The 15,932-nt window shown below is 47.9% G+C and overlaps 3 protein-coding genes across 3 annotated transcripts; 1 reads left to right on the top strand and 2 right to left on the bottom strand.

The window, feature by feature from the left end:
* Window positions 1-1,473: 1,473 nt before the first annotated feature.
* On the bottom strand, window positions 1,474-2,492 carry LOC34620983. The gene is made up of 2 exons (XM_022734211.2): window positions 2,429-2,492; window positions 1,474-2,309 (listed from the first exon to the last, which is right to left on the bottom strand). The coding sequence occupies exons 1-2, from the start codon at window positions 2,490-2,492 to the stop codon at window positions 1,474-1,476; spliced, it is 900 nt and encodes a 299-aa protein (XP_022588381.2).
* A 49-nt stretch (window positions 2,493-2,541) lies between these two features.
* On the top strand, window positions 2,542-4,494 carry LOC34620982. The gene is made up of 2 exons (XM_026336946.1): window positions 2,542-3,627; window positions 3,784-4,494. The coding sequence occupies exons 1-2, from the start codon at window positions 2,542-2,544 to the stop codon at window positions 4,492-4,494; spliced, it is 1,797 nt and encodes a 598-aa protein (XP_026192731.1).
* Window positions 4,495-7,785: 3,291 nt separating this feature from the next.
* Window positions 7,786-15,722, bottom strand: LOC34620981. Its single transcript, XM_026336945.1, has 17 exons — window positions 15,030-15,722; window positions 14,446-14,749; window positions 13,917-14,199; window positions 13,537-13,636; window positions 13,140-13,244; window positions 12,645-12,733; window positions 12,346-12,415; window positions 11,670-11,916; window positions 11,182-11,545; window positions 10,780-10,885; window positions 10,322-10,429; window positions 9,918-10,004; window positions 9,471-9,523; window positions 9,208-9,250; window positions 8,795-8,881; window positions 8,463-8,596; window positions 7,786-8,206 (listed from the first exon to the last, which is right to left on the bottom strand). Exons 1-17 carry the CDS (start codon window positions 15,720-15,722, stop codon window positions 7,786-7,788), a joined length of 3,294 nt encoding a protein of 1,097 aa, XP_026192730.1.
* Between the last annotated feature and the right edge of the window lie 210 nt (window positions 15,723-15,932).

The raw sequence follows: 15,932 nt of genomic DNA, 5'->3' as shown, positions 1-15,932 counted from the left end.
TACCACCTCGGTGTACATGCCGTACTTCAGTTTCCTCAACAGCGACGTCATGGGGTAGGCGGTCTATTATTTCTGCGTGCGCTTAAACGGTCATCCTTCTTAACCGGTGGGCAACCTCTTCAGCCGAGCCCCCAAGGGCCCTCCCATGTGGGACCCCAAGAGGCGCCCGCCCGTTGCCAATGGACGTCACTGGGGGCCTACTTTAAGTGCTTTAAGGATCTCAGGGGTCCTTGGGGCGGTATGAGGAGTCCTTTACTGTGGAAGCCTTGTGGACCCCCAGCGGGGTTCAGGGGAAGCCAAAAGTGCCCCTGCTGGTTTCCCAGTGGGTAACCCCTACACCTCTCGCCTCTTTTATGTTGTCTATCTTGTTGGTCCTTATGCAATGGGATGCTGCGTCTACATGCGACACACACTAACACCCATAGTAACAGCAGTAGCGGGCAAGTATTTTCTGGGAAAAGCTTAAATGAGGGCTCAACACACCCTGCATTCCCTGATGCACTTTGCTATAGACGGCATGCTGCATTACAAATGCCGCTAGCTTGGTCACGGGTGTAATATAATTCTCAGTGCAACGGGTCCCTTCAGTCGCCAAGGTCTCGATGAAGAACTGGGTTTGTGGAATGCCGCTTTACGGCTCAATTGGAGTTGCATCGCTACAACTGCGCGGCGCTGATATAGCTAGGCTTTGGAAGTGGGTATGAGCGTGTCGGGTAGAGAACTGAAGTCTTACAACTCTGTGATGTCCTGGATGCGTGATGGGCAACGGGAGGCTCGGGAGAATGCAACTGGTGCTCTACGAAACTGGGGCGCAAAAAGCATCGAGCTGGACTCATAGCACCGGTGTTTCGGGCTTACCACCTTCCTGCACAAGCGTAACGGGCATTCCCCGTTCCCGTGTGGCATTTAGTGCACAACCAGCTGTTTTGCTGAGAGCTGAGCTGCAGCCGGTTGTCAGGATGTTGCATTTTTGGTTGCTGTCAACAAAGGTGGTCACCTCGCTGTGGCCAGCAGCAGCCATTCCAGGTTCTGGTTTTGAAAATCTAATGGTTTGAGAGTGCATATCTCATTAGTCACCTGTCGGGCTCAGTCTGCCGCTCTGTCTCACTTCATTCAGATCTTTACTCTTTTCGGCTTGAAACTGTGACCCCTCTACCGTATTGTTCTTCTCACCTCGCTCTTACCCCGCAATGCACTGCTCTCTGCCTTTGTGTCTTTCCATATCCCTATGCCCCACCCTACTACCTCTTCGACCACAGCATCACTCAAGAGAAGAAGCCTGTGCACGCTTCCTCTCCCCCCAAACCGTAAAACTGCGTCGAGAGTTCCTTCTTCCTTCCTTCTCCCCCTCCGATCCTCTCTCATTCCTTCCCACGGCGTTACATACAGCAGCTAGAGGAAAATAAATCCATCAGGAGACGGTAGAAAAAAAGTTCGAGCATGCTGAAGTCATGAGGAACTGCAGCAACTGAATCAGAGAGGTCCTGGAGCGACACAAACCCACAGAGTACCCCGCATCTCAAGAGAAGGGGAGCCCTTCCGCCTCTCTTCTGGGGACCCCAGCACCCTGACTGCAGCAAAAGGGTTCAGCCATTCTTCAATGACTAGGACCTCCCCGGCAACAAACTCGGATGCCTCTCCCATCCCAAAAAAACCCTGGCTTCCTTGGGGACCCTTTGAGGGGTCCTCCGTTGTTGCTGCTGTTTCGCCCTGTAGCCTGTGTGCGTTATGGACATCGGACTTCTCTAATGCTGATTTTGGTCCGCCTGCGGGGCCAAGAATAGGTCTAGTAAAGACGCTGATACTTTTAAAGCCTTGCGTATTTATTCTGCTCGTAGCAAGACGCTTAAGGGTAGCAGAGAGTTCGCCTGTTGACTTTTGGGTCACGAACATTCGGTGAACAACAGCTAGACTCGTACAGTCACACCAATTCTCGTCTTCTCTGATACTGTCTTTTCTTCCTCCGTCGTCCCTCCCGCATTTTTTAGCCTGAGTTGCTGTCACTGGGTGCACTGCTTTTGTCTGAGTTGCATCCGCTGCTATGTCGTTGACATGCGGTACCTCTGCTTGCAGAGGCGCTTTGCTGTTCGTTGACTGTTGCGGCGTGCCAGTTGGTTTTTCTGTTGCTTCCTTCTTGAGGGAAGTTCGCGCAGCCTCGAACAGATGGCTTCGGGTAGCCCAGCCGACGGTAAATCCGCACAGAGGAGGGAAAATATACCTGAGCGCTCCCATGGCGCATTGGGGGCCCTCGAACGAAGACAACGCACACCCGCGACACGGGGAAAAGGCATTAAGAGTAGCAGGAATGGCTACAATGGACAGAGATTAAACAGAATATAAGGGGCTTACCATTCCAGTCTTTTTCTTGCTATTTGTCTTTCTTTGTGTACTCAGGGCCCCCAAGGTTCGGGGTCTTGAGGGGCCCTACGCAGAGACACGTAAATATTCATATTTAGCATTCGTGCCGTGTTTTTACCCATACACATGTACATCTTCCGAATTTTAAAGTGAATCTTCCGATCGTATCTCTTTGGGACTTTAATGAGAGGTTTTGTAGTTCTTTGTGCTGCTCTTTTCTCGATGCAAGGGTCGTTCTGCATTGCCTTACTTCCCAAGCAACGCTCTCAGGACCTTCCCTTCATAAATACCCTTTCACGCCAGGTGCACTCCCTTCAATTTAAGGCTTTGCCAAGTCCCTCCCATTTTCGTTCGGCGGCTTTACCCCCTTCTTCCTGTCCTTCATCTTCTCTCGTACACCGACGGAAGGAGCCTTTTCGGTTTCCAGAAAGTCCCCGGAACAAACCTACTACCGCTTCCGCGAGTCCTGATGGGCCGTCGTGCGGTCAAACCGAACACAACATGCCTCCTACCGCTCCACTCTTAGTCCATAGTGCTCCCAAACCCTTATCATCTTCGGGAATTCTGCCTGTTGTTGCCGTTGGTGGCCGATGGTGTCTTCTTCTGTATAATGCAACGGGTGGGAGTAAAGCGAATGTGCTGACAGATTTTGGGGGGAAGAGGGAATACGTTGAGCCTTCGGGTCATCTGGCACCTCCGCCCCCTCCCTCTGGCATTAGGAGCCCTACCCAAACCCTCGAGACCCCTACTGCCTGCGCTGCAAGAGAGCTGTATGAAGAGACAGGCGGATTGTGGGGGTTAGGTGCCCTCGTTTCTCCGCCAATCGGGCCTAGGCCTAGGGCCCCTGTCCCGGTCCAGTCCATCGATCCGAGGAGCAAAAGGAATAAGAAAAAGAATAAGGCTAGAGAGCAAGGGCAGTGTAGCAACGAGAAACAGATACAGCAGCATAAGTATGAAGAATCAAGCGTCCAGCAACGCACACAAAAGGAAAGGGATGTAGAGGCACTGCTAGAAAGCCTCTCGCTTGAATGTTCCTCGGAGTCCTGCGGACCTACTGTGACCTCTGGGGCCCAGAGAGGCTCCCCTACTAGAATCGAGGATCCACTGAAGGATATACTCGATGCATGCAAAGAAGTGAGAAACTTAGGTGGCACATCTGCATATGGTGCTCTATGGGGAGCCCTAGTTTACCCCATTGGTCCATCACTGCGCGACTGTCTCACAGGCCTTTCAGGATCCGTCGTGTGTCCGTGCCTTGCTACTTTTTCAGCCTACCTCAATGGCTGAGTGCTGACAGTACAAAGATGTATGCACCCATGGCTTTTAAGGGTGGTGCGGTCGCGTCATTGCGCATGACTTGCGGTATGCTGCTAAGGGTTGAAAGTTTGCGGTTTTGGGGGCTGGTGATTTGTGGTTAACTTGCAGTTCGGAACGCTCGAAAGGGATCGATATTCGTGCACTCTGCGTCATTTGTCCTTCATCCCATCTTCTCTTTTTTTAAACTTAAGAGGGGAAGAAGGTGAAGGAGCAGAGAGAAACAGGCGCTTCTTCTTGATGCATCTCGGCTGCTCCGAAAGCAACCAAAGGCAGCCCCCCGAGCTACCTCTGTTCCATATTCGACTCCGCACAAGGAACAGAGCGGCTCTTTTTCAGAAAATAATCCAAACGCCAGTGATGGGGACCTCCGGGGAGGGCTTAGCACTTCAATCCATGTGCATAGCCAATGAATCCTGTATTCCATTGCCCATTAGGGATACTGCGGATGGGGGCCCCCATCAGGTAGCTCTCACGAAGACGTTGGAGGAAGATCCCAGCGACGCACGAGGGATAGAGCCTTCATCACCTGGAGGCCCCTGTAGAAGGGCTCAAAATGGGACACCGCATAAAACCTTAGCTAGGGGCCCTACTGGTGAATCTGTGGAACCTCCCACGAACTTGCTGGATGTGTTGTTGCCGTCTCGAAGCTTCATTTTGCATTCAGCTTCTGCGCTGAGGAAGTACCTAAGAGAGCACACCAGAGGCCTAATGTCACGCTGCGGGGGATATAAGAAAGACTTTGTAAACCCCGCGCAGTCCTTTGGATTCGTTGGAGAGGAGGCTGCAGTAGGGGCCCTGTTGAAGAGCTCTTTATGGTGACACAGATTAGCCCTAGACAACTTGTGCTGAATATTCGTGCTCTTCTCTTTGAATGTGTCCTCTCTGGCTCTTGCCTGTCGTTGCATGCCTCTAGGAAGAAAAATTATGACGCAGATGCTTCCTGTGTAGTCAGTCTTTCATCACTTTTCGTAGCATTCAAAAAAAAATGAATGGTTAAACAGCTTATTGAGCACCTCTCCTTCTGCTTATGTCTTTCATTCCCGTCTTCCGTGTCCACCAGGCAGGAGAGTCGATGCGTTGCCCTCATTGCCTGTCCAGCATCCCATCAGATTCTCACCAATTCCAAGCAGACAGGGAAAACTGTATTCATAGCTCAGCCTCACAAGGCATCCCAAGAGGAATCAGCTCGCGGAGGGCCCCCAGGTACAGTGCTTTCCGATGGTGCGAATTACAACAATGCTTGCGGGATAAGGCAGCGAATTGCGCGGAAGCCGCTTGACCGTACAGCTTTAGGATTAGTCTCATTCCCTGTCACACCGTGTTTGCCCGAGTCTCGCAGCTTTTCTGGCATCCGTCCTCTGTGCGTCTATGCTCAAGCCTCATGTGTTCCTTGCGTGCTTTTGTACGTGTGTTCAATTTTCTTGTACACGTATGCGTTTGTTCTCCCCATGTGCTGCTTAGTCGACTTAATCGTGATGGGCGCTGGATGCGCTAGTCCTTTTGGGATATTAGTGGAGCCGGGTAAGCCATAGGAAAAAATCTCAGTTAGCCGTTTCTCTCTGCCAGCGATTTTTTCTTCTTTACTACTGTGGGTTGTGTGCCTGTTTCTTGCTTTCATACATGTAAGGCTCTGCCATTGCCTATATTCCGATACGAAGCGACGCTACCGTAGAAACTCGTGTTCGCTGTTGTTCGCACTCGCAATTTCGTTAGAGCTGCGTGTCAGTCGGCCCAACGGTCACTCGTGTGTAGGTCTTTCATGCACAACCTACATCCAATTATTCCCTCAACATTTGCTTTTCGGTTTTGTCATTTTGCTTAGACGAAGAAGCCGCCAACACTCTCAGCCAATGTATTATGGATGCCAAAAGTACCTTCAAATAATAAATACACTTATCTATGTAAAGGGGTGCATGGGGTAGGAGAGAAAGAACTAGAAAAATATGAGGCAGAGGGGGCGTAGAGTCCCCTAGAACCGTCGCCCGGCTATACACATCCAGAGATTCGCATAACAACATACAGGCGTTGTCCCTGTTCTGCTTGCTCTTCTTAGAAGAAAAGAAAGTTCAGATTGCTGTTCTGGCCCACGACCTGCAGGTGAGAACTGGTGGGGTGCATGCCAACCAACGTGTAAAATTCGAGGTAGTCAAGATGTAGTCGAAAAAAAGCCAAAGGAAGGACTAGGATTCTGAGCATTTTTGTTCCCTTGGACTAGTAATGAAGTGAACTCACTACAATCTCTGGGCCATCGCTACTGTATGTAGAAACAAAACAGGATTAAAAGGAGAGTGCTTTTTTATTGCCTACGCTGTTTGGGCAGCATTCATCTTTCGTACGCTATCAGGCTTTGCCGTTGCGTTTATCAGGTGATGGAGGATCTCCGAGCGGAAAGCAAGAAAGCAGCAAAACAGGAGCAGCAACAACCGCAAGGAAATTGTCTGTTCGAGCAGCAGCAGCATAATGCACATTCATTGTCTCAGTTAGAATATTTTTCTCTGTTAGTGAATCATTTAGTCGCTCAAAGTGCTGCAGTCCGAGAACTGGGGCGGGGACCGTGGGGTGGCCAGCTGTCCATCATTATAACCCCCAGTAGAATTGTTGTTTGCGATCGAGCAGAACCAGTAGTATCTGTCAACAACGAAAACCCGGACTTTACCGACTAAACGAGCAGAAAGGATGAGGGCGCAAAAGGATGGAGGGGAGAGCTATTTTGAGCGCAGGATACGTTTATTGATTGACAAATACGTATTCACATGCCGGCATATTTGTAGTGTACAGTAATACTTATGCGCCTCGGTTTCTATATCACATACGGTATAAGGATAGAAAATTGAACAGCGGCCCAAACTGAATCACAGTAACAAACTATAACGGTGAATTATCGGAATATGTCTTCACATCCTCTGCTAGGCGCAGTTGTAGACCTGGTAAGGCCCGATGTGCAACAGTGCCCTACCTTGCAGCAACTGAACAGGATAATGTACCGGCGTGGGAAAATACAGGCGAAGGAAAGAGAAGATTAATCGGAGCAATAAAAGATTACATACACTGCCCCCCTGCTACGAATCACAGTCGTTGTGAAGGCAGATATATGGCACAAGCGAACAGCGGAGAGAAGTCCGCAGAGTGCGATAAGGCGCACAAGGAAGAAAGCGGAAGGAGGAATATGATGCAAAAAATACGAGAGGAACACGCGCGGTGGCTCTGTAGCTTGGTGCCCAGTGGTACGCAATGATGGCACATGCCACATATATACACATACAACAGCAACAAGCATTGACCGCAGAGGAATTTAGGCCCTGGGGGGACCGATATACAATAAGTTCCATTCTATCGATATACTCTACGAAATGCATATGAATGTTATTTAGCGCCTGGATTCTGGGATGAGGATTCCAAGAAAGACAAACTGGCAAGGCGCAAGCGACGCCGACTGCAAAACGCAATCACATCACAGACGACAAGCACTCAGATCGACAAACCGGATGATAGGGAGACGACAGACCTGACCTGCTGATTAAACATAAACTACAAAACAGCGGGAATCGAATGAGATGGGAACAGGAAGGAAGGAACAATAGGGAATCGCGCAACGGACAAAATGATGGCAGGCACCTAAATTTGGGGGGCAAGAATGATACAGAAGTAAAAGAAATGAGCAACACGCCAGTGGAATAGGCAAAATGGATGACAAACAGTGGATCTAAGGCAATTAAATTCAGTGTGGTGTAAATGTGTTTTTTTACTGTCCTCCTGGAGAAAGCAGTTCCATGGTTGGCGGCTCCGCTGGTACGGAAACAGGGAAGGGCTGCGTTTCTGAAATGGGTCGCAGCGAAAAAAAGAAATTAGCAATTGAGCTAGAGGAAGCGAATTCAGGAAATATTAGGGCGACGGTAATAACAGCCACAATAAGAAAAACACAGGACAAAAAGGGCGACTTGAGGCACTCGAATGACGCTAGTGGAAAAGGACTGCAGGCATCATAACAGAGTACGAGAAAGAAAGAAAGCTAGCGATAGGCCAGAAGCATCCTGAATCCTAAAGTATGAGAAACGAACAGAATGGTAGAAGGAAAAGTGGTAGTTCAAGGAGAAACTGCATACGGGAACGCTAAATTGCAATAACAAGAAGGAAGAGTACAAACAGAAGTTTAGTAGACCAACGAAAATAGCACGGAAGGCAGCACCTACCAGAGAAATCTGCGTGGAATGACTCATCTGCGCCTTCTGCGGGGCCTTCCATGTTTTCTTTCTGTGTCTCCCTAACAGGGATTGCAGGTGGCAGAGTCTCGTTCTTGGATTCCTTCTGCTCAGGGTTCGCTTTTGCTTGGGCTATGGGTGCTTCCGCTGGCAAATGGACAATTGTGCGGTGAGGGGGTCCTCTTTTAATGCCGGCAATCTTCCTGACGGCAGAAGTCGTCATAGTTGTCCTTCCATCATTGTCCATTTCCTTTAGCTGAATTGGGTGGCCACTCTCCTGAAGGATCTGCCACTTGGAGACATTATACTCCAAGTGCTTCGAAACCATGTTCCTAAGCAACAGACAAAAAGAGGCACAGCGAAAAAGCGATTCCAGGGATGGATAAAGAGAGAACCGGGTCTACGGTAGATATCAACACCGCCATAGGCATAACAACAGTCATGGGCGGGGCCAGATGCCCAGGAAGCACCACTGTGGGGAAGGTGTAACTTAGCAAAATACAGGCAGCTGGAGAAAGAGATACGCGGCAAGCCACCGTAGGATGACTGAAAGCGACAGGGAGCCTCTTGGAGGAGAGCTATGCTCACTTGACGTGAGAAAACGGTTCAATCTCCTCTATCTCCTTCAAGAGTGGCTTGACAACAAACTCTAGGAAGCCATTTTGTGACTTGGCCATGTCTGCATGCTTCTCTGGGTCACAGAGTGGAGAAATAGGTAGCCCCTATGATAAGTGAACAAACAACTCACATCAGGCGTGTGTGAACATCGAAAAAAGACCTCACTTAACGCGTCGGCAATACTAGCGCCTTTTAGAGATTCGCGATGCAATGAGAGGTTTTTTTGTACAAAGGTAAACACGTTTACTCCTCTGAAACGCTCACTACCACCCAGGCAAAAGGGCACTATTGCAACTCCCTACCCTCGACGTTTCCTCATTTCCTTGCTGGTAGAACTCTTCCACCACCCGACAAGACCACTGAAAGTGCTGAGACCATGGAACGCTAGACTGCAAAATAACCACAAAGACATCGTCCTCTACGGTTTTTAATTATAAGGTTCAATGTAGCTTTGCGAGAAGCAAGGGGTAAAGCTCGTTGCTTAGCACTGATCTACAGCTACTTATTGGTAATACAACCAAAGGCTTGCGCTCTTGCCTATGATTCCCTTCCCGTCACCTTATTAATGTCATGAAAGACGATGCAAATATCGCAGTACACGAGGAAGTAAAATTGCCATATTATGATATAAAATTTCACAAAAGGGCTCATTATAGTGGGGATAAAGGGTAAACGCTTCTTCGTGTATTTCAGTTTAGAACCTAAATTTGCCTACGTGGCCGATATCCGCAACCTTCACGCACATCCGCGCAACCAACCTAAAAGCACACAAGGTTGTTGCCCAGCAAACGCAAATAAACATGCACCTTTAGTGGAGATAATGAACATTTTACACGCTAACAGATAATATGCAGCGCCCCAAGGGAATAGCACGAAGAATACGAAGCCCGAGAAAAAAATGTATATCTATACAATCAAACCAACGAATACGAAGAAGGCCACAAAAATATATTGTTTAGGAATGGTTAAGTTTCTGACCATCGATCTTCTGTTTTTTTCGAGTAGCTGAATTCCGGTGAATTCCGCCGAACCTGCAAACGTAAAGCAAATAACAAAAGAACACACGAGTTGAATTCATCAAGATGTGAAAAGCAAAAGCGGCTCCTTAAACACATGGCGAAATTTTGAGAAATAAACGGAAAACCACGGAGTTGAAATGTTCAGGAGAATGGCCATGAGGAAAGACGAGAATAAGACAACACGAGCAAGGGGGATTCCCCCGTTAATAAAAGGAGAAAAAGAAAAACGGTAACTCAACATTTTACACAAATGAAGATCCATTGTCGAAAACAATAAGAATAGAGACACCTTTTCCGCGTAGACGGCATGCTCAACAAACAAAAGAGATAGTATACCTTGATTAGCCTCTACTTGCCATGCTACAGGCAAACGTGTGATAGATAGGGAAAATCAAGTTGAATTTACCCTGAAACGAGAAATGCTCTCGAAATGCTGCTTCATATCCGTTGCTAAGATGCAGGCAATCAGGTTCTGGCGAATGAACCGAAACTCCTACAGCACAGACGTGTGGTAGCAAGTGACAGTGCGTTGAACTCACTTGAACTAGGGAAAACGCATTAGCAAGACAGTGAAATACGTCCATAAGGCACACGATGACGAGACTTTGAAAAACCATTCGATAACATACGAGTGCAAGGATCCACAAAGCAGAAGGAGCTGACAGTAAACATTAGCCAAGACAAGATATGGAGCACAATTTCAAATGGTGTCCCTGTCTGCAGGTGCTCAAATTTTTAGAATACCTCATAGATGACCCAAAAATAGTAGTATAGTTAGGCTAGTATACTGCAAATGCAAATGGGTCTCACAGAGTCTTCAAGGTTTGCAAAAATATTACAGTCCTTCATCTCCAGAGTTCTAAAGGTGAGACACGAATGAAAGTTTTCGAGGACCGCCTGGTCGTTGTAGATGACCGCCTACGTGGTAAAGTAGAAACCACAGCGTATCAGATATTGCATGCACTAGAATTACAAAATTATGCGGGGCTCAGATGATTATGTAAATTAAAGAAAACGAAATATCGCAAAGGGATAAGTCCAGAATTTCAGCAAACAAAGATGTAACAGTTAAGGTCTCTAGAAGAGGAAATCACGGCTTTAAATGATCACAGGCTTTAAGTGACTACAAATGCACTGCAAGCCCCCAGAACAAGAACTCCAAGCTTATGCCTGATTAGAAGACGAGGAAACGATTTTCTAGCGATGAAAATCCTAACATTTAGAAATCAAATCCAAGGTTACAGCCAAGATTCAGGGTTAGCGCTCACGAGGGGGTCGTAGCAGTTGATGAAGAACTGGTTGTTTCTTCCTGGATGGCCAACATCGTGACAAATGGCGGCAACAGTGAGTGTTACCTTGTCGGTCGAATTCATCCTAATAAAAACGCAAACGTCAATCAAAAATTAGCTCAATAACCCATCTTCAAACCACATGTCCCTCAAAATCACATACATCTGACCCATTGGAAACAGAACAAGGATCCTCTCAACAAGAAAATACAAGGAAATGTTAGAAAAGATCACAGTTCACTACAGCAGAGCACATGATCTCCGAAGACTGCCCTCTTTCTTGGTGACTTCAATAAGCACTACTGGGCAATTCCTGTCAATCTATCTCTCGTCTGCTAAGTCGGCTTTCACCCAATGCTGTGTCCAGACTGCCGTTCTTACGTTCGCTGTGCGTTTAGCATTCGTGTGAGGCATTCGGTAAGGTGAGCCACCGTGGCCCCATGCAGTTTGTTGTGGTAGGGGTTAGGGAGATACTGCCCTTGAATGGCAACCAGAAAGCGGATAAGCCTTGAGTCTTCGCAGCCCCAGTCACCGACAAGCCGACAAAGAAGAGCATAACCAACTTCCAACAACACATTCTCAGTCATGTAGGAGAAGGCGATCATGTCGTAATCCCAATCGATCCCAACGCACGCAAGGAGCTGGTTGGTGTGTTCAGGAACGGGCATATCTTTGAAAAGAAGACTCATGTCATCAACTTGGCCACTTATTAACGAATTCTTTAGAGATTGAGAAAACTCCAGCCCTACAAATAGGTAAAACAAAAGCAGAAGCCAAAAAACCGCGCGGAAAAAAAATTAAGGATTACTACCGAAGCAGGCGGGCAGTCATAGAGGAGTAATGTAAAGGCGATCAAGCGAATAACAAACGCCTTCCCGAAGCAAAACCATACTGTAATCGACCCTCACCACTAACTGGACCTGAGGTAGAGACAGAGAGTCCAAACCCAGAAGCTTCTGTTGTCCTTCCTGCATCATGCATTCTTCCTGCTGTTACTTGTCTGACGACAGACCGGCTGCCATTTGTGGCCATGCCACCGGACTTCGAAAGTGCTGCATTGCTCTTCCGCAGTTTGTCTGGAGTGTTGTATAGCTCGATGAACTGGCGTTGCACATCCTACGCATCACAGAAGCACGGAAAAACATGGCTATTGTAGAGAATGCCAACTGCAATAGACGCGGGAGTCCATACTACTTTGTGGCCGTAGAAGAAAAAGTAACGAGCCAGAGGAACCGCAGCAACCAATACGGCAAGGAAGATGAAGCAAGATGACGATGGAAAGCAGCTTAATGGAGATTACGCCAGCGCGAAGCTACGAAAACAATATGCAGAAGAGTATAAGGTCCAGAGAGAATAAATACTGTGCACCTAACGAGATGCACCAGGAAAGAAACGGAAACAATACGGACAGCGAAAATATTTATCATGAGGAATCTACTGCATTACAAAGCTCGTACCTCAAGTAAGTAGTAACCGAACAGACCTCAACCAACCAGTGCTCTAATTGTAAAAGAAAAGACAAACAATACGATCTGAAAAGCTTACATTTTCTTTGGCAGCGTCAGTGAAGCGGACAGAATACAAATTCCCAGAGGCAGTCAACATTTCTAGGATTCTGTACACGGGAGACAACAAATGCATTTCTTCACAAGGTAGGGTAGGTAAATAGCCCTCGCTCCAATGGCTTATGCTACAATATGCTGCGTTCTACAAGAAAAAAGACACTACCTCCCTGTTGTTCATCCTTCGGTGTAAAACATTTATCCTATTGAGTCTAATATAGAAACAAAACTGCTGAGTAACCAGGAACGGTAAATGCGGGGTACAGGTGTTAGTATTCTTACTTATCAAGGAGCTGTTCAATGTTAAACAGATCATCCGTCACATCAGCCCGAGGGCCTCGGAGTCTTGCCATCCTAACAATGTTGTTGCACTGCATCGATACAAGAGAAGTAAAGAAGGATGAAGGCAATGGATCAAAGAAGGTGAGCAGTATTACAGGAGACAAGGAAAAGATGCTATCCAAATGTGGTACTGTCGGACTCTCCCCACAAAACAGGTCAGGATTAACAAAATACGACATGGCATGGAAATCGCCACAAAAGCGTAGATGAAAGGATACAATGCATGGGGAAACCTGGCAGGAATGATGCTGCTTGCAGTTCCGGATCTGTGTACATGCAACTTTTACCAAGAGAAAGGGGAGATGCAAACTCTGCCTGCTGTCGACCCTCTTTCTACCAGCCTCCGTTTGTGTCACGCTGTGTTTTAGCGTCACACAATAGGATGAAACATCAAGCAAGCAGGTCAGCCGCCGCTACAGGAAGCATCTTTGGTACCTCCTTGACTTGGAAAATTAACTCCTCAATGGCAGTGGAAGACTTCTTCGCCTCCTTTTGGTTTTCCATCTTCTTGTGTAAATCCTGAAGCATGGTGGTGGTGAGCTGAAAGTACAAGAAAGCGCTGAGGCAAATAATTGTGAAGGCGATGCGAGCAGAGATTAATCAAAAACGCAGCATTCACCGAAGCACTTATGTTTGCGAGATAACCACAGCCTCATAGGTATACGCCATTGCAGGAAGTACAAGAAATACTAGAGAAAACATGTGAAAGCAGCAAAGAAATGAACGACAGCAGGATACTAAAAAAAAGCGCGACAAAGACGGAGAGGGCCTGAGGGATCATTGCACATAGAGATACCAGCATACGGAGACAGACAAGCGGGGAGGGCCCTACCCGCCAGGAGCAAAAGATTAGACGATGCTGGAATTCTTGAGCGTAGCGACCGCACCATCCAGCAAACGCCACAAAGAGGAAGGAGAAGACATAAATTAGCCTGCAGCAGGTCACAGCAGGAAAATGGTTGCAGACGCGAGTTCTGTCTCGAGTGTCTTTCGCACTGCGATGCACACGCGAGAGGGTGCATGACATGCAAACCAGCAAATCTGTTCGTTCTCCCCTTTGCGTAATAGGCAAAAAAGCGTGCACTAAGAAGAATGAAGGAGGAATGGCCGATAAAAAGAGCTTGCAGGCCGCACGCAACTAACTGGCACATTGGGGGGACATGCTACGGAGCATTGTGCTTGGGGTTTTGTGATTACGGTTTGAGCCCTCACGTTTCCTCCACGGGAACGATAGTGGGGTATGTCCTATGCAAGAGAACAAAGGGGAGAGAGCTAAGCGGAATGACGAGCAAATGCATGGCGATGGTCATCTTGGTCCTAGAGGGCGACATGCTATCCAGGAACATTAGCCCCGTTCCAAAGATACATACAATAACGGCAACCGCCACGATCGGAATCTTGAAAACCTGCAGTGTGGCCTTGACGTAAGTGACGTAAAAAGCAAAGGGAAACCAAATGTGATCCAGTTCAGATCCCAGAGAAGCATAATTATCCGCTGCACAGGAAACGCACACGACAGAGCTCCCGTCTGAAGCGCGAACTTGCAACGACACGCCCGCAACCTAACTCAGTACAAATATCTTTCAATTCTGTCCGAAGTATGACACGAAAGAGTCTTCGGAAAAGAGTTATCCAAAAAGAGTAGAAGGGTAGAAAGAGACTGACGAGGCACAAGAAGGAAGAGGAGACGAGGTTCGAAAAGACCTAGAAGGGAAGATAGCTTCAAAAGCAAGAAACATACCGACAGTTTCTGACATATCCATGCAGAATTGCACCCCTGCAATGACAAGTTGGAAAGCCTCGGCCAGACACTGTGAATTTTTCTGGCACTGCAGCACGCATGCATCAGGGTCTGCAGTGGTCTTCAGGCATCCCAAGAAGGTCGTGATTTCTTTGGAAGTTTGAAGGTAGGAGCAAATGGGATGACCTTTAGCAACCACTGCCTGGATCTGTTCGGCATTGGAAGTCCAGAGCATCTCCATCTGCGATGGCGCGCGAACTAAAGTCGGGAAGGTGGCGAGAACTATAAGAATTATACACATCCACTGAACATGAGGCACAAAACAAAGCAGGCCAAGACATGCATACACATCCTCTATACAAATCGCATACACATACATGATGAGGGAATACGGACAGGGCACAGGAAAAGGGAAACAGGAACTCCATTGAACGAAACGACGAAATATTGTTTTGGCACGGGGAGTTAGAGCAAGGCCAAGAACACAATATATACCAACCGGCTGTTACACAGCCACAGGGTGCATACGCAACTGGGGCGTATAGGCAGCAGCTTTGCATGTTATTGTGGAGTGTGTTTCTTACCACAAGGACATTGACGTACGCGTACAGTTCAAAGTGCTTCCGTACAGCTGGGATGAGCTTAGGAAAGACAGTGAGAATAAGTGATACAATGGCGATGATCAGATTCGCAGCAAAGGAAGCATGAAATGCAATCCAAGCGCCGAATGACTGATGGTTAAGTTCCACGTCAAGAAAACAGAGAGCCCCCAGCAACCACAAGACAGGAATCACCATGAAGATGAGTGCAATAAGCACTAGGAATAGCCGCCCTATGAAGAGCTGACTACAGATAAGGCTGTATTGCGTCTCAAACTTGCTATCCTTGAACGTGAGCGGGAAGAACTTGAGGTGATCCCACGCCCTAACCTGATCCTGCTGTTCAGTCCTTGTTGTGATCGACGACTGAAATCCGTCGCTGAGGCCCTTCGCGCGTCGATACGCAGCCCCAAAGTCAAATTCGCTGCCAAACATATCCGAGAAAAACTCTGTCATTCTTCCCTTGATGCTCTTCCAGCAACCGCTGGGAGCTCCTGTTGCCACCGACACCGCAGCCTCCGTTTGCTCATCATCGTTTGCTCGCGAGTATCGTTCATATCTGCTATGGGTCGTTCTGACGGATATGGCAGAGTGCGGGGGGCCACGGCTTGCTACCGACTCATCATAGTTCAGGTGTTGCTTCTCGCTCCTCCCATCATCCCGAAGAGAGTCTCCCATCTCCTTAGCTGTGGTAAGATCTGTTAAAGCACGAAGTAAACATTTACTGGCTATTCCTGCAAGAGCTACAGCTAGTACTCATGCTATCACTGTGGCTGCAGCTGCCGTATGAGCCGCTGTTTTAATGCTAATAATGTAGCTCTCGGTGCTCCTGCTCTGTTCACGAAATGATTGATGCCGTTGTGGCACCCAAGACTGCTGCGGCAGCTG

Source organism: Cyclospora cayetanensis, unplaced genomic scaffold, assembly GCF_002999335.1.
Source record: "Cyclospora cayetanensis isolate NF1_C8 unplaced genomic scaffold, CcayRef3 CcayRef3_contig_156, whole genome shotgun sequence".
Classification (NCBI taxonomy): Eukaryota; Apicomplexa; class Conoidasida; order Eucoccidiorida; family Eimeriidae; genus Cyclospora; species Cyclospora cayetanensis.
Note: the sequence above shows the minus strand (reverse complement) of the source record. Positions and strands in the feature narration are given on the sequence as shown.

What these genes read in the sequence shown, in the direction of transcription:
- LOC34620983 (XM_022734211.2), bottom strand. Translation starts at nt 2,492, where the DNA reads ATGTACATGTGTATGGGTAAAAACACGGCACGAATGCTAAATATGAAT. An exon ending in GAATATTTACGTGTCTCTGC is followed by an intron (nt 2,310 to 2,428) that starts GTAGGGCCCCTC and finishes TGTCCATTGTAG; the next exon opens with CCATTCCTGCTACTCTTAAT.
- LOC34620982 (XM_026336946.1), top strand. Translation starts at nt 2,542, where the DNA reads ATGAGAGGTTTTGTAGTTCTTTGTGCTGCTCTTTTCTCGATGCAAGGG. An exon ending in CGTGCCTTGCTACTTTTTCA is followed by an intron (nt 3,628 to 3,783) that starts GCCTACCTCAAT and finishes GTTAACTTGCAG; the next exon opens with TTCGGAACGCTCGAAAGGGA.
- LOC34620981 (XM_026336945.1), bottom strand. Translation starts at nt 15,722, where the DNA reads ATGGGAGACTCTCTTCGGGATGATGGGAGGAGCGAGAAGCAACACCTG. An exon ending in AGGTTGCGGATATCGGCCAC is followed by an intron (nt 8,882 to 9,207) that starts GTAGGCAAATTT and finishes GTTATTTTGCAG; the next exon opens with TCTAGCGTTCCATGGTCTCA. An exon ending in GAAATGAGGAAACGTCGAGG is followed by an intron (nt 8,597 to 8,794) that starts GTAGGGAGTTGC and finishes CACTTATCATAG; the next exon opens with GGGCTACCTATTTCTCCACT.